The following is a 26,317-nucleotide window of genomic DNA, read 5'->3' as shown; positions in this document are numbered from 1 at the left end:
AATGGAATGTGTAAACAGTAAAAAGACTTAAATGGCTGAAAACACAAGTTAAGTTCAGCTAAAACAAATAATAAAAAATAGAAAACAGAAAATGGGGAAGGATGGAGCCTAGAGCCAACTATTCTAGAGAAATACACACACACATACACACACACACACACACACACACGTCTCACATCAAGGGGTTGCAAAGGAATATTGGTTTATTCGGACCTTACAATTCCTAAGGCCTCCATCAAGTTCATGGAAAAAAAACATAAGTTATGAATCATGGCTTTCAATGTTTTATACTAAAGACAGAAGAATTCCATTAGATTGCAAGGAAGGAAATTCTCAAACTGTTCCATGATGCTGGACCACCTTATAATCTGCCATCCTTTCTCTCTCCAAATGATTGCAAATTTTACATAATAGATCTGGAATTTTGAGTTTAATGACTGAGCAAGATTAATGCATAATTTAGGAAATCTCAACCAAGGAATTGGCCTTGCCACACAGTGACAGTCCCATAAAATAATTTCTTAAATTCATAACTATTTCTTCTTTACTTCCACAAACAGAAGAATTTCCATCAAACTCATGGCTCCTGAAAATGCCACCCAACTCACAGAGTTTGTTTTCATAGGAGTCTCAGATCTTCCAGAGCTGCAAATTCCTCTCTTCCTGCTCTTCCTGGTCATCTATGGGCTGACTGTGACAGGGAACCTGGGCATCATCACCCTCACCAGTGTTGACTCTCGGCTTCAGACCCCCATGTACTTTTTCCTCCGACATCTGGTCATTATAAATTTTAGCAACTCGACCGTCATTGCCCCTAAAGTGCTGGTCAACTTCTTAGTAAGTAAGAAAACCACTTCATACTATGAATGTGCCACCCAACTGGGAGCATTCCTGGTTTTCATCGTAGCTGAGGTTTTCATGCTGGCGGTGATGGCCTATGACCGCTATGTGGCCATTTGCAACCCCCTGCTCTACATGGTGGTGGTATCTCGCAGGATCTGCCTTCTGCTGGTGTCCCTCACCTACCTGTATAGCTTTTCCACAGCTGTTGTGGTTTCGTCTTGTGTGTTCTCTGTGTCTTACTGTGCTTCCAATGTCATCAATCATTTTTACTGTGATAGTGTCCCTCTGTTGGCACTGTCCTGCTCTGATACTTACATTCCAGAAACTGTGGTCTTTATATCAGCTGCTACAAATATCTTGTTTTCTATGACTATAGTTCTCGTATCTTATTTCAACATTGTTTTATCTATTCTAAGGATGCGTTCATCAGAGGGAAGGAAAAAAGCCTTCTCCACCTGTGCTTCGCACATGACGGCAGTCACAGTTTTCTATGGGACTCTGCTGTTCATGTATTTGCAGCCTCGATCCAGCCATTCCCTGGATACTGATAAATGGCATCTGTGTGTTACACCCTGGTCATCCCCATGCTGAACCCCATGATCTACAGCCTGAGGAACAAGGATGTGAAGGCTGCCTTAAGGAGATTCATGGGGAATCTATGCTGTTCCCTTAAAGCAATGCAATTTTAATGTCTTCAGGTAAATGAAGAGATGTTTATGATTATGTGCTTGTACAAAATAAAGATTAAAAAAATATAGTTATATAACTGATTTAGTGGCTCCATGGCATTCTTGGATTCATGCGAAATTATAAATAAAAAAAAATTGGGGGGTTCTAAGGGTAATACAGAAATAAAGATCCATTTTGCCCTGTGGGTTTGACAGGCAGCTAATTTGGAAGCAATGTTTTCAGGAGTAAGGAAAGCTATCAGTTAAAGAATTAAATAAACTTGAATGGAGAAAACGTATAATGGACTAGAGAAATAAAATAGATCTTTTTTTATTCTTTAGCTTTCCTTTATGTTTCCCCCCAGGTACAGTTTAGTGTAGTAGATCATCATATCTTGAAATTCTGTTCATTACAGATGAGTAAAATCCTGGATACAAATACGTTACAAAGCTGATCTCACATTTTATTTAAAAGAAAATTATCCCTGTCTTAACAGTGTTTGAATCAATAGATGATTATCATCACTTGACCTCACATTCTGAATGATAAGCATGTTAAGATGAAATTATTTACTCTAAACAATTTGATGTTATAATTTTTGAATTAAAGACACAATGTAGCACTTTTAATATGCTGAAATTGATTTGAAAGATAGTCAAATCTATAAATATGTTTATCCTTACACTAAATATCATGTATCTTAAAGTAAGTATCTTGCGTGCAAAATAAATTCACTGTTTTGTAATGTTCTTAGGCAATTAATTGACTGTCTTTGTGAAAGTTACTTATACTGTTACAGAAAATATTTCATTTTGCTTTGTAAAAATGTTGTCTTCTGGAAGTTCTTGCTCAGTTAGTTTACACCTAAGTCTACTTGACAAATTTAAATTCATGGGGGTAGCCCAGCTGTGTCTCTGAATTATCAAATCAGAATTATAAGATAAAGGCTACACAGTCATATTTTAATAGACTGATGGGGTATTCTGACAAAGTCTCTTAGGAATTAATATTGGAAAACATCAAAGTACTAGACTGACAACCACATTTTAACATTCTGTGCACATGTTTACTTTTCTTATGACTGGACCTTAGTATTAAAGAATGTTAATACAGACATTAAATCTTCAGTCATAATAATTTTAATATAAGTAAGGAAATGTTGTATAACAAAAATATCTATAACATGCAAAGATTGTGGATTGCATAACTTCATAGTTGCCTTAATTCTTTGAAGTTTTCCTGTCCAAGTCTTACCTCTGGGCTTCTCAGACAGTATTTCTCTTGACTATTATTTCTCTTTTGTGGATCACAATTTTCTTTTTCCTTGAATATCTATAGTTTTCAGGAGGACATTTTACCTAATATGATGTGGAACTCTGAATTCTGTTCCTCTCTCTCTCTCTCTCTCTCTGTGAGATTTGTTGCTCTTATTTTAGTCTGTGGATTTATTTGAAAGCTTAGTACTAAGATATTTTTCTTGGTCACCTTGCAACTGTAAAAGCCTATGCTCTTTTCCTGACTAGCTGGTCTGCTAGTCTGATGTGAAATCTCCATTAAATTTATCAGCCAGTTCCCAGTATGTTGATTACTCCAATTACTACTGTTACCTCACACTCTACTACAACTCTAACCTTTCCATGAATGGCCACTGAAGTAACTTTTATTTTTCAAACACTTCTCTGAATGAGTTTTTAAATGTTATACTCAAATCAATTCAATCCACATCTGAAAGCAAAGTTGTAGGTTTTCGAGGTCTACCTCACTCCCAGGTATTTTCATTTATCCAACATAAATCCCAAGGGTAGACATACATGCCAATTGTATGAATAATTGACAAACTTTGAAAGCAACCAATGTCCTTCAGAGGGTAATTTAACAAATGCATCCATACAAGGGAATACTATCGAGCAAGAAAATCAGTGAGCTATTAATACTATGAAGAAATAGAAAACCTTCAGTGCATGTTACTAAGTGAAATAAGTGAACCTGAAAGACTACATCATTCCATGCCTAAGTCATTACATGTGAGGAAAACTCTAGAGATGGTGAACAGATCAGTGGTTTCCAGAGGATTGGGGGAGAAGGTTTGGGAAGGAAGGGTTAAGTAGGAGAAGCCTAGGGTGCATTTTCCTATAGTGAAACTATTGGGCCCAACACTGTAATGGTGGATACATGACACTGTGTCTTTTTCTAATACATACAGAGTCTTACAAAACAAAGAGAAATCTTTAATGAATGCTAATTTAGAAACAAATCATTTAAGAGATCCAGAGGACACTGGAAAAGAGTACAGAATGTGACAAGAACATTCTATGGTATTAAAAATACATGAAATTATTTTTCTGAAGTAGGTAAGAAGAAACATCCTGACTTATTAAACACAGGAAAGACCAGAGAAGTGATACCAAAGGCAAGAGGCATTCTGTGCAGCTCAGCACTCAGACAATAAAGCTGTTTCTCATGAGGATGGAGTTTAAAAATTCTAACCATAATACACGGATAAAAAAGAAGTAAACAATTAAATACATGGTTGGCAGCCACATTTCATACTATTGGAGAAGGAGATTAGACTTTTAGGGAGTGTTCTTGATTATAATAGATCAGAGGTGGAGACAGAATTGAGACTGAGACCTCCTCAGGACACAGAGACAGTGAACTGGGCCTTAACTCAAGGTCTGAACCACTCAAAGATACTGTGCAGATTCCCAGGATCATAACCTGCTGCTTACCGTGATCTGTGCTCTCTTCCATTTCTACCCATGTGCTCTCTTAATCACTATAGGGACTCATCCTTATCACATGACAGAGATGTTTATACAGACTGAGGCAGCAATACGTAAAATTAACTTAGTTCCAGGAGAGCCAACTGACCGTGCCTTCCTCAGAGTTAAAGATCCTCACAGGAAAAGGAAACAGACCTTGGAAATGTACCTGAAACCAATTAACATTCCTAAACCGTAGCACCTCTTGCAAACAACCCTTTCAGATGAATAAAATTCTCTCTTCCTCTTTCTGGGGAGCCAGCCATACATTCTGGTTAGTGCTTATTTCCCTTCTCTTAGGAGAAGCCCTAATTAAAAAAAAAAAAAAAAAAAAAAATTTGCCTGTAGTTCTCTTGCCTCACTTGCTTTTGTTTCTACTGTTACCAAGTCAAAATCCCTATGTCCAGTATCATTTGGCGACTCTGCCAGGAAACTGTAAGATGACTTCAGGGTGAGACCTGCCCGGATGGGGACACCGGATGTGATGCCTGCCCACTATGTTCACCTAATGTAGATGCTCTGAGTTTACACACTGAGTTAGTTGTATATATGTTTATATACACACGCACACAATGCTCTGCCAGCTGACACATATTCTAGACATATATTCAGTCCAATAGCAACAAACACACCAAAAACCCAAATAATGTTTTCTAATAACATTCTTCAGTAAAAAGACCCAGAAATTCTTTGAAACATGACCAGGAGAGAAGTTTACATGATGATTCCAGAGAATGTTAATAGTGTCAGAGAGTTAGGAACTAAATAAATAAAATCTACCACACAAGTAGAAGAAAGTCGATAGCATAATCATTAAAAAAAAAAAAAATAAGGAAACAGGCAAATGTCCTCTGCAGAAAAATTCACAGGAATTTATGTGGATCCTCTGCCTTCAAGGAGATGAATAACTCCCTACTCCTTACATGTGAGTATCACATACTGACTTCCCTCCAAAAATCACAGTAGGGGAAGGAACAGAGAGTCACTGTGGAGTGGAGAAATCTGACAAACACTACTAATACAGAACTGGGTCTTCCAAGAAGCAGAGGTACCCTGAAGTCCTGCCCTTCAATCTCCATTTCTTGCGATGGAGTCAGAAAGATTTCAGACCTATCCATCGGTGTAATAGGTATGCAATTATTAAAGGGATAAGAAAAGGCAACAGGGACACTCTCAAGGGAGAGTGTGGATCCTCTCATAAAGGAGGACAGCGTGCCTCTCTTGCACTCCAGTTTTACTGGGTATCCCAGAGTAATTTCCAGAGGGTCCTGCCCAGTCTACCTCTTGACTTTTGACTGTCAGAAAGACAATTCTAGGTCACCTTGGCCAATGCTGACCCATTCTAACAGTATTCTTAACCATATGTTCCTACAGATGTTTTCATTAGTAGGAATTATCTTCATCAACTTGAATTTCAGGATCTGTTCCCCAAAGTCTTCTTCCTCCCCATTGGCACTACCCAGGTAGTGTTATCTACTGCAGATAACAGGTAGTTTGCTGAGGAATGTGACATATCCTGTCCATTAGGCCAAGCAGGGCTGCAGGTAAATTGCTTTTTGGAAAGGAAAGCATGTGGGAGTCAGCACAATGGGCCCATTTTATAGCATTATTCTCTTAACCTCTTGTTCTCACTATCCTCGTCTGTCTGTCCCCTAACATACCTTAGCCAGGTGATCAAGATTAATGTAAGCAGGAAGTCACACTGATATTAAGGACAATTAGTAATCACATTGTTGACAGATAGTAATCACACTTTGTAAAGACGCAGTTTTGAATATCAGTTGATTTCTATGATTTTTCTCCACAAGATTCATGAGCCTAGTCTAATCTTAGAGGAAAAGATCATCAGAGAAGCCCAATTTAAGGCATTTTAAAAGATACTTGATTAGTATGCTCCTCAACATTGTCACATCATAAAAATTAAGGAAAGTCTAAGAAATTCTGACCACCTGGAAGAGTTTCAGAACTGTGATCACAAGATGCACCAGTCTATTCTGGATGGGACATTCAAACATAAAGGGGCATTGGGTGAAAATCTAGGAAATCAGAAAAGGGGATGAAATTTCTTTACAATGGCAACAAAAGTACCAGCACAGCCATCAGCATCTATCAGGTTGCCAAAAGCCACGGTGCCGCCTCACATTCCTCTTCTCTGGAGTTAAATTGAATTTTACTTTAAAAAGTAAATCTCAACAAAAATCAGCTTATGGAGTCAAGTCCAGAATTTTCTTTCCCACAAGAACCCGGGGTCTTTTTATTCTAAAATAAGGCTGATCAACGACAAGCCGTCAGGAAGCATGGGTTGGATGCCTGAGAAGACTACAGATGTGGTGGTGTTTGCACCAAGACCTGGATCTAGGTGCTGCAGCCACCAAGGTGCCTCTGCGTTTGCTACTTTCTGCCAATGAAAACGGGAAGTATATTTATCTACAGTAACAGATATAAATACGCAAATCTGCATTTACCTCTTTCTTAATACCTACCTACCTACCTATCTATAGAACTTCCTAGGTAGAGGAACTTGTGTGAATACTGGTAACACTGACTAATCCACCTTCCCAGGATTCATGGAGTTCCCCACAGATCACGTTCAACCCCTGATCTGACAGTAGAAGTCTTGCTTTTCTCATCTATAACCTTATCCCTTAGCTGCTCAAGTTGATATAAAATCCCAAAGTTGTCAGCCAGTGCTCCCTTCAAAATAACTAAAACCCAGCTGGGTGCAGGGTACATCCCTGTGATCCAGGTGGCTTAGGAGACTGAGGCAGGAAGATCATGAGTTCAAAGCCAGCCTCAGAAACTTAGTGAGGCTCTAAGCAACTTAGTGAGACTCTGTCACTAACTAAAATATAAAAAAGAGCTGGAGATGTGAGTCAGTGGTTAAGAACCCCCAGAGTTCAATACTTGGTACCAAAAACAAAAAACAAAAACAAAACAACACAAAACCAAAAAAAAAAAAACAAAACAAAACAAAACAAAAAACTAAAATCCATCTCACTGCACCACCTTGAAAGCGGGTGATGCAGTTTTCCATAGTCCCACCCAGTTCAGCAAGTTTCTGGGTTTCATTTTCCAGGGTGCATATGGAAATTCTACATGGTCAATAAAATGTTTCTTACTAAAACTGCTCCTTGACTATGACTGAATTCCCATGAAAAAATTCGGGTACACTTATATATTAACTTTAGGGCCACTGATTACCTATAGAATCATTAGAATCATTCCTCAAGTCCTCAAATTTAACAAGGGCATGCAACAAATTTTAAATCTTGCCATTAAAAAGAAATTTTTTTAGCTGGTAAAATTTAAGAACTAGAAATCTCATGTTTCTTCAATATAGAGTTGTAGTTCTGACAATTTTAGAAAGATGTATTTTATCTGAAATAATTTTCCTAGGAGAAAATTACTAATAGTCATTTTGTATGCCTGATCTACAATATATAATTAATTTAATTATTAACATAACATTTATTTCACTGACTAACTTGGGATTCTAGGAAGTGCACATTTATTAGTGGTATCATAATTTTATCTAATTACAAAGACATATCTAAGAGATTTAATGTAATTACTTTGTGTAAATAGACCCTTCCATAAAGCTCTCACATAATAATCCTCTCTGCCAGCTCAGAAGGGAATGTGAGATAACTAACAGTGTCCCAGGAGAGCCTTCTCAGAAGATGTGGGATAAAAAGTGCACTTTATTTCAAACCCCTCAGAGGTTTAAAATGAGAATTAAAAGAAACTGATAACATTCAGAAACTCAGTCTAAATAGCCAAAGTGGAAAAACAAGTATTGAGAATATTCTGATTCTCCTTTAGAGGAGAGACCCCTGGACTTCCCTAAGAAGGATCAGTGGATCAGTGAGAACTCAGTGGGCCTGCAGGATAATGGGTTCATTAGGTAACCCCGTCTTCCAGTTCTGCCACCCCGTGCCAGGGATGTGAGAACAGGTGCTTCTCCTGGATGTCATCTTTGTCCAGTTCCTCATCACAGGAGTTGGATTTGTATGGCAGTCATTGAAACACCAGGCAATGCTATTCCAAGAGGTCTCATAATTTTACCATTTCAATGAAAAATAAATTGGTGTTTTGCCATTTCAAAAATAAAACTTTATCTGAGAAAGCAAAGCTAAGAAATGGAAACTACCAAGCTGTTCTGTAGAGATTGCATAGAGATGCAATTTGTTAATTTTTGAAAGCAAGTAACATGATACCACAAATGTGATATACTGATGGAGGGATTGTTGATGTTTTGATATCAGTACCATAATAACAATAACAATGTGGTTCCATGTCTGACAGCAAAATTAAAAATCAAACATCAGATTCATCTACACATGGATAGTCTTCTAATTTCAAGGAATGACATTTTCCATAGCTCCATTAAATATCAAGCCCTTTTTTTTTTTTCATGAATGAGGCAAAATTACAGAGTATCTAATTTAAGAAAAAGGCCAGAGGCTGTAGGCTATTTACATATTGCTCCCGTTCCAAAAGGCGTTCAGCAGGGCTTGTGATCATGTGGAGAATGAGAGTCCCTGGCAGAGGGAGTATCAGGTGTGAGAACCCCTGAGTGGAACAGCGCCACACTGCTTCAGAAACTGCCCTTACACCAGTGGGTCAGAGTGTGGAGGCCCAACAGAGATTCTGCAGTGGAAGACAAAGCCATTTTAAACACTGAAACAAAGAACTGTCATACTAGTCTTGATCCACCAGAAAGCAGCTGAGTGAGCCTGGCAAGTCATTACAATTTCGTCAGTAGCTCAAAGCCACTGAGTGCCATTATAAGTAATTCTCCTGGAGACCAACACAAGTGTCAGCAATGTTGATTCCTCTTCCAAGCAGCGGAACAGGGAACTGATAGAACCCTCACTTGGTCCTCACTTTCACTGGGGTATCTTATTAGAGCATATAGATAAGAACAGATTAAACTAGGAATAAAAACTCATAATTAATAATTATTCTCCACAATGTTTTCCAGAGTGGCTGCACCAATTTGCAACTCCACCAGCAATGTAAAAGTGTGCCTTTTTCCCCACATCCACGCCAACATCTATTATTGTTTGTATTCTTGATAATAGCCATTCTAACTGGAGTAAGATGAAATCTTAGAGCTGTTTTAACTTGCATTTCTCTAATTACTAGAGATGTTGAACACTTTTTTCATATATTTATTAATTGCCTGAATGTCTTCTTCTGTAAAGTGTCTGTCTAGTTCCTTGGATCATTTATTGATTGGGTTCTTTGTATTTTTGATGTAAAGTTTTGCAAGTTCATCCTCAGAAAACTTGGAATGGACCACCTTTTGACCCAGTTATCCCACTCCTTTTATACCCAAAGGACTTAAAATTAGCATACTACAGTACCACAGTGACATCAATGTTTATAGCAGCTCTATTCAAAATAGCTAGATTGTGGAACCAACCTAAATGCCCTTCAACAGATGAATGGAAAAAGAAACTGTGGTATATATACACAATGGAATATTATTCAGCCATAAAGAAGAATAATATTATGGCATTTGCAGATAAATGGATGGAATTGGACAATATCATGCTAAGTGAAATAAGCCGATCCCAAAAAACTAAAGGTCAAATGTTTTCCCTGATAAGTGGATGATGATATATAATGGGGATGGGGGTGTGGGGAGTGACAGAAGAATGGAGGAAGGGAAGGGAAATGAGAGGGAGGAGGGGGTGGGGCTGTGAAAAATGATGAAATGAGACAGACATCATTACCCTATGTACATGTATGATTTCAGGAATGGTATGAATCTACATTGTGCACAACCACAGAATCAAAAAGATGTACTCCATTTGTGCACAATGAATCAAAATGCAGTCTGTAAAAATTTTAAAAATTTTAAAAATTATCTAATAACTAGAAAGTTAATCAGAATTTTTTCTTTTAAACATTGCAATGTATGGAGAAGAAATATGAGGCACCCCAGAGAAATTTTGTTTTATCAGTTCAACTCAAACTGTAACAAATTCTGTTGCTGATGCTGAGTATTTTCTCCTGCGTTTTATTATAAGATTCTTGGTGAATGGCTCCAGCTTAAGAATCAACAGCTACAGTGCGTGCTTCCATAAGCATGGAGACCCCATAGTTTCTCAGAATCTTTTTATTTCTCTGATATTTAGAAAATCTAATTATTATGGGAACTCATAGATCACTTAAAAGTAAAAAAGAATAGGATTATGTGATGTGCTTTGGTATACATCCACTCAATGTTAATACTTAATCAATGTTAAATACAAATATATCCATCCAGTTTAACTATACAAGAAGAAAAATCTTTAATTCACTATGCTTGTTTATCAGAACAGTCAAACTGTGTCCACTGGAAATGGTTTTATTGTATTTTTACTTCCAGACACAATGTTTTATAAGCTTTGTGATGAGATGTAAGAGTCAGGAAATACATACTGCCATATGGACCAGCCCATGAGTTCAGAGCTACAACATTGTAAGCACACGCCCAGAGACTTACCAAATGTCTTGTTCAGACAGTGTTGAGGATGGGCCCTTCTAAGAATTGAATGCATTTTTCATAGAAAGATTCTTTCAAAATTTTTTACAAGATAGTTCCTGCCTTTCGAAGTCAAACTTGAAGAATAACACTAATAATTTAAGTAAGCAAAAATATTTAAAAAAAAAAACATAATATTTTTTAAAGAATTGGGAAGAGTTTATCAATAATGCCACACTAGATGCCGAGTTACAGATCTAGCGTTCTTTAAAATTAGGGACTCACATTAATAAAGGTCCCAATGGAGGAGCATGTATTTTAATTCATTTTGATAATCTTGTTTCCTCCTTCTCTGAAGTAGGATCCTTTGGGACAGAGTCTAACAAAATCACACAGCTGGACTGTATATGCACCCAGTATGAGGAAATAAAGAAGCACATTCTACCTGCGTTGGTTGAAAGAATATATTTGACTTTGAAAGGAAAGGTAAGCATGACTTTTTAAATCAAATACATTCCATGCACAAATTTCAGTTTTGTGTTTTAAGAGTGGAAAAGAAAACTGAGGAAGAGATGAGAAAAACAGAGGAAGTTTGGATGAAGCTTTCTTTCCCTCTGGTCTAGGTTCTTGTGCTTTTCTAGGCTCTACATGCAGACTCCATGTACTGTCTGGACGTTACTAGTTCTCACTACATATTATTGCATGATGAACACATGAATTAAAATTGCCTCCTAAGAAAGTGGCACTCAGACATAATCAAGGGAAATGTGAGGCCCAGAATTTCTGCTCTCTTGGTCATAGAGCAGCATGAGAGGTAACTTTGGGTACTGTTTGTATGCAATGTGGTCACCTGCTCAGTGAAAATGGTGTGGTGTGTTGTAGATTAGAGTGCAGATTCAAAACTTTGCTTTCCACTACTAGTATTTCAAACCTAAAAATTTTAAGATGCTGACAAGCATTCTTTGGGTTACATAGGACAGAATACCATAACACAAAGGAATATTTCTGTGCATTCTAAGGAGTGAGTATTATTCTGGGTATATTTGCTAGTTCCATGCCTTCTTAGAGGGAGTGTTTATTTCTTTACCTGTGATAAAAAATGCTGGAGTCTGACAGTTATTGTTCTACAGAAGATTCTTGGTTCGAGCAGCAAAATAAACAAATATTTTATTATCATTTTGTCTCCCTTTTTCTTGTTTTTTTTTCTTGTTTCAGTTTTTAATTTTTATTTATTGAATTATTTTTGCTTAAAATTGACCTTCATTTTTTTATTAAACATGAAAATTTGAGATTTGGAATTTATGGGTTCCTAGGTTCTTATTTCCTAAAATTTCCATGGTGCTAAAACTAGACATTACAATGTGTATTAGTACTTCAAGAAGAAACACACAATTAGTTTAGGGTAAAAGAAGGTTAAATTAGTATTGCTGGTAAGTTATTACTCGATAAATAATGTTGCTCAATAAACGTTGGTTAGAAAAATAAAAGTAAAGATAATTAAAATGTATTCTAGACAATGAAACAACAGCTGTGAGTGAACAAGGCTATTAGTACATTCTGAAGAGCTGTGAGGGAGCCTGAGACTCTATTTTATTTCTATGTTTATTTGTGAGGTGAATTCATAGTATGTGAAGCAAATTATGAGTTTTTCTAAGAAACTCATCTTTGTTTTTCAGAAAGAGAGAGAAAAAGAAAAAAGGAAAGAAGAAAAGGAGTATGGAAAAGACAATATTTCAGATTATCTGAATATCCAATAATTCAATTGTGAAAATTAGCCAAAATCATTAAAAATGAATGTAGAAAGATATTAAACTTTTAACATAGTAGGGAAACAAAAAATACGTGCAAGATATGATTCAAACCTGTTTTCTTAACAAAAGGATAAAACACTGAAAGAGACACAACCTAACTTACAAATTAACTTATAGAAAAATTTCCAAATCTCTTTGAAAGCAAACATGTTTTATCCTACTTTACAATATATTATAAGGTTTTGTGAGAAATAATTCCCTTTTAGCTTTCCTTTATCTAGTGTTTTAAAGATGTTGGTGGAGTATTATATACATAAAAATCTAGAAATAATTTAGTTTTCTAAAACTAGAATAAACAGGATATTTTATTTTGAGAACATTCTGACAAATGATGTGCACTCCAAAGTAAAAATCATGGATTTGAAACCCAACTGTACTTAAACAGGTTGTCTGATGTTGTTGCTATTTATTCACCTTTGCCATTTGCAAAATGGGCATGAATATATTAACATTAAGGTTTAGTAAGATTAAATGAAGTCTGTTAGATACCATGATGTGCCTTCCACAAAGTTAACTATCTTTAATATTTAAATTGATAACATATCATGAAGATTATTTTGTAACCTAGAATGCCTATATTTAAAATATAATTAATGTAAGGTATAAAAATACAAAACCATATTTCTGTCAACATTGGGATAATGAGTAGATTTGTTCACATGGGCAAGATAACAAATCTTTCAGAGAAGATGAAACTTACAGACATCAACTTGTTGTAGATATCAATATCCGTTCAATAAAACTATAGCAATTTAACAAGTCGGACTGTACATTTAAAAAACTTGAGGCAATGGTGGCCACTTCACATCAGCTATCACTGAATAAACAATGAACGTAGGGAAAACAAATAGTCCTTGTCCACAAAAAATTCTTTCTGATACCCATCATATTTCCAGAATCTCAGAATGCTAGCAACCCCTGGTACTGGGAGAAAAACACAGAACAACTCCTTTGCAAGATATCAAAGTATGAAAACACCTTTTAGAGTAAACATAGTATAAATACACAACCTGGACTTAACTATTCTCTCTTCTTCTTCATCCTGATGTCCTGAAGACACATGGTTCAGAAAAATTGCTCCCAAGTGACAGAGTTCATTCCCATGGGCCTCACAGATCGCCAGGAGCTGAAGATGCTCCTTTTTGTGGGATTCTTGTCCATCTATCTTTTCACAGTAGTAGGCAACCTGGGTTTGATCCTGGTCATTAGAACAGATTCCAGACTCAACACACCAATGTACTTCTTCCTTAGCAATCTGGCTTTTGTTGATTTCTGTTACACTTCTGTCATCACACCCAAAATGCTTGGGAATTTCTTGTACCAACAAAATGTTATATCCTTTAGCGCCTGTGCGGCACAGTTAGGCTGCTTCCTCAGCTTCATGATATCGGAATGCTTGCTACTGGCTTCCATGGCCTACGATAGATATGTAGCCATTTGCAAACCTCTGCTCTACATGATCACAATGTCCCCAACTACCTGCATCCAGCTTATAGCTGTGCCCTATGGCTACAGCTTCCTGATGGCACTGTTTCATACCATCCTCACCTTCCGCCTCTGCTATTGCCACTCCAACACTGTCAATCACTTCTACTGTGATGACATGCCCCTCCTCAGGTTAGCTTGCTCACACACTAGCTCCAAGCAGCTGTGGGTTTTGACCTGTGCTGGGGTCACATTCATTTCCTCTGTTCTCGTAGTCTTTGTCTCCTACATGTTCATTATTTCTTCCATCCTGAGGATGCGCTCAGCTGAGGGAAGACGCAAGGCCTTCTCCACATGTAGCTCCCACATGCTGTCAGTGACCATATTCTATGGCACCTTGATCTTCATGTACTTACAGCCCAGTTCTACGCATTCCCTGGACACGGACAAGATGGCCTCTATCTTCTACACAGTGATCATCCCCACGTTGAACCCTTTGATCTATAGCCTCAGGAACAAGGATGTGAAAGAGGCTCTGAAGAAAATCATTATGAACAGACACCAGGCTTTTGTGTCCACGAAACTAAAAACATGACTTCAATAAACAAACAAACAAAAAAGACTTTTATTAGTTGTCTGTTTTCTCTGTTAATAAAACCAGTTATTGTGCCTTGGACATATGTGATGATCAATAAAGATCAGTTCACTAGAAAGTGAAATCATTCTCTGTATTTTTGTAACCACTTTTGACTTAGAATTACATTTCCCATAGAAAATGACATAATGATTTACATTGTAATTTCTCACATAAAAATATTATTTTTTAAATTATCTCATCTGATAGCTATAAAACTAGATGCTAATCCACAATAGACAAAAGTGAAGGCACTCCAAATTATAAGGGTTATAAGAGTGCTTTAACATTATATTCAAAATTGAATTTGAATAATATATTCTAAACTAAATGTAATGATATTTTCTGATAAAATTGTACAAATAATTTCCACTGAAATTTCTACCAGAATTTTCACTGAAGATATTTTTTTCCCTCAGGGTAGATTAGGAAATGCCTGAAATAATTATTAATTTCCATGTGAAGTGTGGTGTGAAAGAATGGTACTGCTACAGAGAGAGCGAGATCTGATATGACAAAAATAATCTACCAAGACCAGCATAGTCCTTTACGCAATAATTTATCAAGAACACAAGGGTAACAGTGCCAACTTTGAGAAAGTCTGTCCTAGCAATTATATGACTACCAACTGTTATGTGGTCAAGATGGTTGATTTTTAGTGCTGCTCAATTCTTTTAGAGACTTGTTGGTTTTTTCTTTCTTTGTTCTACCAATTATTAAGACTGACATTAAAATCCCAATTAAAGTTGCTTAAACTTTTCTTGTCGATTTTTATTTCAGATATTTTGGTGTTTGTTATTTGTGCATGAGTTTATAATTGCTAAATTTTCTTGTTTTCTCCTCTTATTGTTAAAAGTCTCTCTGTTTTCTGTTAGTGGTTATTGCCTTAAAGTCTTTTTTTTTTTTTTTTTTTTTTTCACTGTCATTAGTGTAACCATTATTGCTTTCTCTTGGTTAACATTTGCATGGAATAATATTCCAAACTCTTAGTATATTTGTGTTTTTGAGTATATCTGGTGTCTCTTAAAAATAGCAAATAACTGAATCTTGCCTCTTTAATAATCTCTGCCTTTTCACTGGAGTATTTAACCCATTATTATTTCTTTTTTTTTTTTCCATTCATACTATAGATGGCAGTGTTCTTTTATTTTTCCCTTACATTTTTAATAAAAGTACAAATATACTCATGGTAAAAAATGCATGTAGTACAGAATGATCTAAAATAAAAAACAAATATCCTTTTCCTATAACATGGCAGATCTGATGTCTTCAAAATCCTTTAAGAGTCATGTGAGTAACACACCAACTAAGTCTTTTCAGGACTTTGGAACGGTGTTGATTGTCTCCTGTAACACCTCTGCTACAGAGGAAACATGCAGTCTTCTCTTTCATGAAGAAAATTTAAAGGGCAACATGCACATACTACTCAGAGACAGCAAAATCCAGGTAGCACATCAGACACCACTGGGTCTAGTCGTGGCTCCTGAGAGTCCCAGGTAACATCCAGAGACACTGTTGCAGGAGCTCAGCCAGGTCCTTCCTCAATGCTGCATATCCTCCTGGAGAGCTGCACATCCATGGGGAAGAGAGTGACTCGCCCAGCATGTAAGGAGAGGAGGTAGGCATCCTCAAAGAGGTGAACTAAACATGCTTCTGCTGTCTGGGCCAAAGAGTAAATGACAGACTGACAGACAAAAGGCACAGGCTACTCTTTGGAGATCTGCTGCACTTCTGAGGGCTCAAAGGACTGAAGGAATGACTATTCACAAATGGGACTGAAATCACTGCCACACAGAATCTCATCCAAACTCTCAGGCATCAACATGTCACTCTCTCAGGAGGCCAGACCCAGCCTGTGATATTACACAAGCAGTTCCATGGAATTCTGGAATGTTCTTCCTCCCCCTTTCAGCACTCACCCAGTGGTACCTGGGCCCCTTATTCCCTCTTGAAGGGCCAACAGGGCCTGGGCTTGCCAATTGAAGTCCATCTCACGTGTGAATGTCATACATATTTTTCTTGTCTATGGGGGAATGGGGAATGGGGAGGAGTGGAGTAAAAGAAGAGAGATTAAGGGGAAGACAGATTCTCTCAAAGTGTCTCCCATGAATTTTCATCTCCATCATCCTGTCCTGGCCCTTACTCTTACAGCCCAACCAGCAGCAGGTATGGACTCCTGGGAGCTGAGGAAGTGGCATATCTCTTATTGGTGGTAGGGAGATAAGGAGGCAAAATCCCAGGGTAGGAAAAGGGATCAAATGGTGGATGGATGGGAGGGTTCCATTTCTATAGTCAAAGCACACAGTTTCGAAGTAGAGGTGGTGGGGTCATCAGTTCCAGAGAGAACTGCAAGGCTGGGGGGTTCGAGGAGGGCTCATGTACCCAGAAGATGGAGTGCCCAGGCGGCTGAAGGAGCGCTTCCTTATCAAGAGGTCTGTGCTCTTCTGCAGCATTTTGACCTGCTTAAGCCAGACATTTCTCTGCCTCTGTGAGGAAGAACCTAGGGAGGCTCCCCGCCGCGGGGTACTGGGCGGCGGACTCGCGGGGCCTCTCCTTGGGGCCTCGGGCTGGCTCCGGCGGCGCGGACCCATGGCGGGCCGCATAGGATCCGGCGCGCGGCCGCCCCACGGCTCCTGATCGGCCTTCGGGGTTCAGGAGCTGAAGGCCGGCTACCGACGGAGGCGCGAGGGGCCCGGCGCCGGTGCTCCACCGCAGTCAGCGACGCCCTGCGTTCACTTCTCCCGCCCCGCCTACCTCAAGGCTGGCGTTTTATAAAACCCCATTCTTTTTTCTTATAGCTATTGGTGCAATTGAATTAATGTCTGTTATTTCACTAACTATTCTAAATAGTTCATGCCTTATATGCTTCTTTATTTCAGCACCTCTGGCCTCTTTCGTTTTCAAATATTTTACTTAGACACATAATTCCTAATTTGTTAAATAAACAAGCACACACCTACACACACACATACATACACCCTAACACACAGCCCCACCATTTGTTGTTTTTATTCACCTTATTTTATATTATTGTGGGGTTTGTTGCTGTTATTTGTTTGCTCAATAACTTTTCTGAAGTCATTCTGTAAAATCTTTCTTTCCTCTAGTGTGTGGTTCTGTAGTTTAAATGTTGAACATCCCCAAAAGGCCCATGTATCCAAACACCACAGACACTGCCCTTTAATATGGCTCAGGAAGTTTTTCTTGAAGAAACAGTTTTCACATTATTTTAAAAATTTAATTCCAAGAGTTCTGGAAAATTAGATTTTCAATTGTGTACCAGTGTTTTTCTTGATTTTATGTAGGGATGAATTCATGGAAGTCCTTGTCCCACAATTCCAAAAGTCCCTCACATTTCTTTTTCTTGATCAAAACATCATTGTTAATTAGTGTTATGGTTTAGGTATGAGGTGTCACCTCAAAGCTCACGTGTTCGACTGTGTAAGAAAGATTATAGAGGTAAAATGACTGGATTATCATAACCTTAACCTAATCTGTATGTCAATCCACTGATAGGGATTAGCTTAGTGATAACTGTAAGCTGGTAGGGTGTGGTTGAAGAATATGGGTCACTGGGGGTTATGTCTTTGGGATATATATTTTATCCTTGGTTGGAGAAGAAGAGTCTCTCTCTGCTTCCTGATTCCAGGTCCTGATTTCACCCCTCTGCTATGAAGTTCTGCCTCATCTCAGGCCCAGAGAAAGGCTTTGTCCATCTGTGAACTGAGATCTCAGAAACCATGAGCCCTTCAAAAAACTTTTCCTCTTCTAATTACACTTTTCAGGTTTTTTGGTCACAGAGTCAAAAATAGTTGACTAAGACAGAAATTGCTACTGAGAAGTAGGGTCATTGTTGTGCCTAACCTCCTGACTAGGTGGTTCAGAAGCTTTTAAAGCTTTTTGGAATGTGTGGGGAAAATTTTGAGAATTTTAGAGTTGAAACCTGGAAAAGCTTTAGAATATTGAGCATAGCTGAATAGGTGACTCTGGTAGGAACTCAAAACACCAGAGAGCTAATAGGACTATGGATAGTGAAGACTGGGTTCACAAAGGTTCAGACAGGGAAGACTCCATTGGAAATTGAACGAAATATCATTTGTGTTACATTGTGGCTGAGAAGTGTTGCACACTTTAACCATGTTCTGAGATTTCCTGTGAAGCTGAATTTAAAGGTGGTGGCCTTCTTGTAGTACAAAGCTTCTACCCCTGCCCTTTCCGGTTGTATCACCACCTAGTTTGTCAGTCTGAAAGCTGCTCTCCCTGCCCTTTCTGGTGCAGCCATTTCCCCCGCCCACTCCAACTACTGTCAGTCTGTGAACATCCAATTGGTCAGCTTGCAAGTATCCTTCTCCATTATTGGTCCCCTGTTAGCCCAGGCAGGATTCTTAAAGATAGCTTCACTGTCATCTTTTCTCTCTTGCTTTTCTCTCTGTGACTTGCTTTCTTTCTCCTCCTCACTTTCCACTCTCTCTAGTGGGAGCCCTTTCTCTTTCCTTTCTCTTTTCCTCTCATTTTCTCTCTTACCCTGCAGGGAGACACTCTGTTTGCTTAATAAACTTCCTATGTGATTTCCCGTGTCCAGCGTGGTTTCCATGGAATTCCTTACATTTTTAAACCTGATAGAAGAAATTTCTGGGCAGCATAGAGTTCAGGCAGTGGCATGGATATTGCTGGTGGCTTTTAACCAAGTTTATTTTGGTAATCGAGAGGATAAAGCAAAGCAGAAAGATTTGAAAACAATTGCATTTTGGCTAGAACACTGCGAGTAAATTTGGGACTAAGAAAGCTGTGATTGTTAAGGTCATTATAGCCACTAAGTAAGTGCTAAATATTTTACTAGAAACATTAGAAGATAAGATTTGAGAGTGTCTCAGGAACTGGCAATACCACATCCATATCAGGCTCAAGTGTGCAAAATACCAATTCCTTTGAGAAGAGACCTTGGGACCAGGGGACTTAGAAAGTTGTTTCACCATGCTCAGGCACCCAGGCATTCAGAGGCTGCTGCAGCCAGGGCCCCAGGTGTTTTCAATTAGACTATTATAATTATACATAGGATTTGGATTCATTCTGACAAAATCATACATGAAAGAAATTTGATGTCAATCCTCATTTCCCTGTCTTTCCCTTTCCTTCTCCCTACTCCTCTTTTCCCTTCTCTACTCTGTCAATCTTTCTTTCACTCCTTTATTTATTTATTTTTAATTATTATTTTCTACATATACATAAAGGTGAAATTCCCTTTAGTACATTTACATATGTACATAAGAGGATTATGTTAAAAGTATTCCATATTTCTTCCCCTTTCCCTCCTTGCTTCTCTCCATCTGGATTTTAACCCAAGTTCCTACCATGGAATATTGATATTACCACCTCAGTAACCTGAAGATCAATTCTTTCAACTTAAAACTTTCTCTTTGTATTTCATAGTCAAATATTCTCATTTCTCCTAAACTTTTTCCAACTGGGAAAAACTCTTGGACATTAAGATTAAGAAATGAGAAGATAAAACATACCCTGTAAAAAATCTTTGATAATTTGTTTTAAACTGATGTTGAAATAATATTGTAACAAAAGAAAAATCTTAACAATTTCTGCTCATTGCCATTTGGATTTAATCTAATTTATTTAAGAGTATAAATTTGCATAGAAGATTTCTTCTTAGTTGTTCAAGTCCCAATACCAGACATGAAGTCACAATGCTTTATAAAAAGACATAAATAATAATGGGGAATATTGCCATCTGTATAAGGTATGTTTGCAAGTTGGCACAAACTAGCATACTGTATATTCATAATCATTATTATCTTAAACATATTTATATTGTCCAAAACCATGTAAAAAATTTTATTTAAGCTTTTATATGAAGCAGATAACACACCACTGTATTCTCACAAAATCTATTCATCAACAGATCCAGAATCCCTGGAAATGTCAACTTCTCTCAAGGTTTATGCCAAATGCCTTGCTGGCCTTTGCACTTATGTATTTTAAGCTTTTTGTGTGTAAACTCATTTTTTAAAAGTCTCCTGTCTAGTCCAGTTCCATAGAAGACATACTGGAACATATGGTCTGTCCTGAGTTACATATTGACCTCCCTAGATTATTAGGAAGATGGTGGAAAATTCTGCTTTTGGAAAAACAAAAATTATTTCATAATTTCTTTTCTTCCTTCCACCTGTTCTCCACAAAGTCTTTTGCATTGTAGATAATTATTTTTACTTCTCAGAGATATCCCCTTATTCAATTCAGGTTGCAATAATAAAATACCGTACAAAGGGCAACTTAAATGATTGCAATTGATTTCATCACCATTCTGGAAGCCAGAAGACCAAGATCAAGATTATGTCTGATTCAGTGACTAGTTGGGCCCCTCTCTCTGCATTTTAAGCAGTTTCTTTCTTTCTGTGTCCTCACACCACCTCTTTGTGGGGATACAGAAATGAGGAGATGGAGAAAGAGAGAGGAAGAAAGCACACGCGGTATCTTTTTTCATAAGGGCACTAATCCACCAAGAAGCCCCACTCCCATGACCTCTTCTAATCCTAATTACCTCCCAAAGGCTCCATCCCCAAACACCATCACACTGGGGGGTGGGGTTTATATATGAATGGGGGAATGCAACACACTCATAGCTAGTGCATTCTTTCCTGATAAGTATTAAAAACATATACTTTCATTGCTATGGCTTCAATTGCTTAAGAAAGTAATCCTAAAGAGTACTCTTTAGACCAGATAAAAAAATTAAGTAATAATAAAAAACAAAGCACAGAAACAGAAACATATAATCCATGAGCATTTCAAAGAGGAAAGCAAATACAGTACATTATGTTTTAAAATACACAGGAAGAGGATCTTGGGAGTTGACTACTCGGTTTTCTGAAAGATACATTGGAAGAATATTCACAAAGCAATTATTTTCTTTTGTTCAAAGGTAAATTCAAACCCTGTCACTAAGCAAGAACACAAATATGAACGATAAAAACAAGAATCATTCAATAAACAGCATTCCCAAAATGGGAATGTTAGGGCAACAATGTTATGCTACAGGCAGAGCTGTGGTCTGTGGTTCATCCAAACCAAAGAACAATGCTAATTCACTTCTAATCGATCTTGGGAATAGGCTGTAATTTTTAGGATGATCTCATTTGCATCTTTCTTCCTTTGGGACAAAGTCTCCAATAAAACCCTTTCAGTTGTTTCTGACCAAACACCTGTGGAGAAGAAATAGGAACACTTTCTACCCAAGTAAGTTTGAAGAATGTATTTCAAAATTTGGATCAAAATAAACATTTTAAAATTGAAGTAGAATAGAATACAATAGACTGGATTAAAATATTTTAGGTGGCATTTTCTGAAATTAAGCTATACATACATGAGTTATTATATAAAATGTATGTCTTGTTAGTTTGAACTAGAAAAAATACTTTCGAATTCCAAGATAGTTTTTATTAGATGATTTAGAAATGTTATTTAATCAACTAGATTGCAATCTATGTTAAAACTGTCTTCGTTTTTGCAACAACTAGACATTTTACCGCAAATGAGAAGAGAGTATACCCAAACCAAATCATCAATATCCCACTTAATAAATTCGATATAAATAAAGATATTATTGAAATTATTTATAAACAAGAGGCATTAGGTGTTGAAATGTTGTTGCAAAATGAATATAAATTTTTCTATTACCAAACATTTAGAAGGGGCTGCAATAGGAAATGAGTTAAAAAGTCATGATTTCCACTCATGAGCCTACATTCTGTCAAAAATTGTGTGAGATGATATGTAAATGAGCTTTGAATAAAATGTTTCCATAACACAAAGATGAAAGATGGTAACCCAGTCTGGGGACTAAAAAGCTGAGAATCCTAAACGAATAAAGTGGCGTTCCAACTCTATATCCACCTTACACCAGGTACAGATGAGCATGGGAAAAGGAATATATGAAGCATGTATTCTGATGGAGGACTGCAAGACCTCTGGGCTCTTTAAACTCGTGTATTAGTTTTGGCAGAAGGAAAGAGACATGGCTGGAATTAACATGGGCTATATTGCAAAAGGTCATATGAAATACCTTTTCAAGTACAATGCATATTCTATCTACCTTTGAGTTAAACAGAATAGCAAACTGAACTTCAAATAGGTGTTAAACAGTGTGAACTTACAAGATATCTCGAGACATGGAAAATAAAATTTCAACAAAATATCTTCCTCATTACAACCATGCACCACATAGCAATGTTCAAATCTACAGTGGACCACATGTATGATGGTGGCCCCTTAAGTTTATATCACCTAGTGATGTTGCAGTCAACTTACATTGTGCAAATACTCTGTGATTTTCATGCAATAACAAAATTGCTTTCTGATGCATTTTCAGAGTGTAACATTGGCTATTAATCAACTTGTGACTATACTTAAAAGAGGATTTACACATTTGTAGGAACACAGAACAAGCTGACAGGATCTTCTACAACCTATCTCAGGTAATGGTAAGCAAAAGCACTGATCATGATCAGCCTATTGTCAGTGGTTGTCCTCATTACAGAAAGTGATAGATACATACATGCATACACACATAGACACACACACACAAAACTGATATCCATGTCCTTACTCAATGAATATTTAACTTCTTATGTATTTTTATTTCTTTTAACAAATGCAACAAAAATTATCAGTTATGGTTTAGACTTTCCTTTTGTTAATTTACTCTTTGTTGAGATTATGTTTGGGGAGCTAAGATTTTACCACATTCTTTTCAGTTTCTTATATAAAAATCAAATCACACATAAAATTTTGCACTACATATTTCCATCAGTTAAGAATTATAGCTATGCTTTTCTATCAATTTGGAATTTTCTATGTTTTTGCTCCATATCCTGTATGTTCCAGGCCTGAAGGTACATTACCTTGACACACTAACAGTACTAACTCCATTGTCAATATATTTTAAAGTGCTTATACTGACTTCTATGTCCACATACATTTTAATCTCTCCATGGAATAAATTTTGTGGGACTTTAAACATTGTGTTCTCCTCTAAAATATATTTATGTATATGATGCAGTAGACACACTAATTCCCTTTTAATACAACAAACATTTTAGATATAGATTAGAAAAACTGAATAACAAACTAAATTTTTGATGCAAAGAAATTATGTAAGTAGAAAGTGACAGAAACACATTCAGTCCAGGTCTCTCAATTTTAATCAGAGTTCATTCTACTATACCTTACTTAGTTTAAATCCCAATAAAATGTCATTTTCAACAAATATCTGACATTTAAGAAGTTCATTATAAAACTGCTAATTATGCTGGAAAGTCCACTTTCTTTTCTTTCAAATAGATCTGATAGCATGAGTCAACCCAAAGGGAATTTTATATTTATTTATTAATGAAAAGGGAGTTTACCTCTATTTTATGTAGTGCCAAGAACATTTTAAAACTTTGTCTAAGGGACAAAACTACCAGTGCATTTCATTGCCATTATTAAAGCTCAAACCTCATCTTTTTTAATGCTATGTCACATTGCTTCTTTATAAAGAAGGGAAATCGTCATGATAAAATAAGTGGGCTATTGTGTAAGTAAAACTGTACCTGATGGAAGGAATACCTTTTGGTGTAAAGAGTCAGGATAGAAGATACTTCTAATGCAGCAAGTATTTTCTGAGGATCTACTGAATAATAACCTCTGTGCTACAAGTTTTAAAAATAGAAAAAGATTTTCATATGCCTTTCTCCAAAGACAATTATGTTTCTTGAAGTTTCAATTCAGTGGTAAAAGATACTTGATTTTCAAACACATATTTTTGTGTATATATAATATATATATGCATAAGTATATATAGATACCTGAACACATATATTTAAAAGCATATATACACACACAGAGATAAATGCACACATTCTCTTTCACACAGGAATATAGCATAAAAAGGTGCAAGTACTCAATGCAAGAAAAAGTGACAGTATGTCAGAAAACTAACTAATGGAAATGTCCTGAGGACCTAAAGGTATTTTCGATGCTATGAAGTGGTTGTAGAGAAGCAGTATTTGCATTTCTGATGCTGGTGGCAAAGTTGGTTGTCTTGGAGAAGGAAAGGTCAGGGAACTAAATCATCTCAGTGAAACATCACCCAATAGTGAAAACACTGACTCTTTGAATAGTACACAATGTATTTTTATAAAAGAAGATAATGGATTCTGGTAATTCTTCTGGATTTGTGTAATCATATATATATATAGATATAGATAGATACAAGAGAATCATTTTAGATATTTGTATATGTTCTATGACAGTTTATAACACATGTTTCTTGCATTGGATCATGGATCAAAATGCCTTTAGTCAAGAACAAGAGTTTTAGTCTGAGCAGTTCTAGGCACTATTCTTAAAATGAAAATGCATTTTGTTTCTTCATATGTAAATTATATTATGTGATCCTGAACATTTTTGGGTCCATCTTTTCCTCCATGTAGATGTTGCTGTCATTGGACACATAAAAATCAATGTGTGAGGATTCCAAGATGGAATCCTTTCTTTATTTACTATAAAGAAAAAATGAACTAGAGTAAAAGTGACTTAGTTTCGGTGGAGTACATGCTTAATAAACATCCTTGAGCAAATAAATACAAACTCTAAAGCCATTTTGAGATAACTAAAAAATATACCTCAAGACCCATTAGTCAAAAAATGAAGATATGGGGCAGGGGTTGTGGCTCAGGGATAGAGTGCTCATCTGCATGCATGAGACTCTGGGTTGGATCCTTAGCACCACATAAAAATAAAATAAAGGTATTGTGTCCACCAGCAACTAAAACAAAATATTTAAAAAATGAAAATAGGAAATACAAGTTATTTTATTCATATAGTATTTACACAAACTCTAATTTCTTATGCTTATAAAGTAATGTATATATTTTCTTCAAAATTGCTTTCAATTTTTCATACACTGGCACAGGGATAAGATATCACATTAAGGAATCTAGTATCAAGAAACTTTAAATATATATATATACATATACATATATAATATATATATATATATCATGCATTCCTAAACCAAACTTTATATTGATGTTTGTTTTCCAACTATGAACAGTCCAAATAAAATGTGAAGATATTCCTTTTAAAATAATATACTAATGAAATAAAATTAATGTAAAAATAATTCTAATATATGTTTTTAAGTAAATTCCAAAGATTTGGCAGGACCCATAAAAATTGATGTAGACCTATTGGAAAGAAAATGCCTCTTTTATTTTAATTAAGCAAAATATTTTTAAAATATATAGATGTTCATTGCTCTTGACCTGGTAAGTCGACACTTTCCATATAAAAATGTCTTTGCAACTTCATATCAGGAAACACCTGGAGAAACAAGTGTTGGGCATGAATTGGGAGATTAAATTTGCTCAGACACTTGTTCCAAATATTTATAGGTATTTGTGCATACTGGTATTATGTCAGTTTCCTCCCTTCTGTTGTCTTTATCACCTATGTGTACATTATTTCTGCCTTTTGTGCATTTGCTTAGCTGAGGAAAGATTGAGAATATAATGATGAGGCTTAAAAATGTCTGAGTCTACAAACATGGGTTTGAATTCCAGCTATCTGAATTCAGGTTCTTAAACTATTGGAGTCGTCTCTCCATCATTTGTATAATGAGAGTATTTGTGTGTCTTTCATCGTG

The 26,317-nt window shown here is 36.5% G+C and overlaps 2 protein-coding genes across 2 annotated transcripts; both read left to right on the top strand.

The window, feature by feature from the left end:
* Positions 1–579: 579 nt before the first annotated feature.
* Positions 580–1,434, top strand: LOC306639191 (olfactory receptor 8J3-like; the record flags this gene model as incomplete). Its single annotated transcript, XM_079102591.1, has 1 exon — positions 580–1,434. The coding sequence occupies one exon, from the start codon at positions 580–582 to the stop codon at positions 1,432–1,434; it is 855 nt and encodes a 284-aa protein (XP_078958717.1).
* Positions 1,435–13,620: 12,186 nt separating this feature from the next.
* LOC306639695 (olfactory receptor 8U9-like) lies at positions 13,621–14,580 on the top strand (the record flags this gene model as incomplete). Its single annotated transcript, XM_079103473.1, has 1 exon — positions 13,621–14,580. One exon carries the CDS (start codon positions 13,621–13,623, stop codon positions 14,578–14,580), a length of 960 nt encoding a protein of 319 aa, XP_078959599.1.
* Between the last annotated feature and the right edge of the window lie 11,737 nt (positions 14,581–26,317).

This window comes from Sciurus vulgaris (assembly GCF_902686455.1).
Source record: "Sciurus vulgaris genome assembly, chromosome: 11".
Lineage (NCBI taxonomy): Eukaryota > Metazoa > Chordata > Mammalia > Rodentia > Sciuridae > Sciurus > Sciurus vulgaris.
This window is presented reverse-complemented; position numbering and strand designations above follow the sequence as displayed.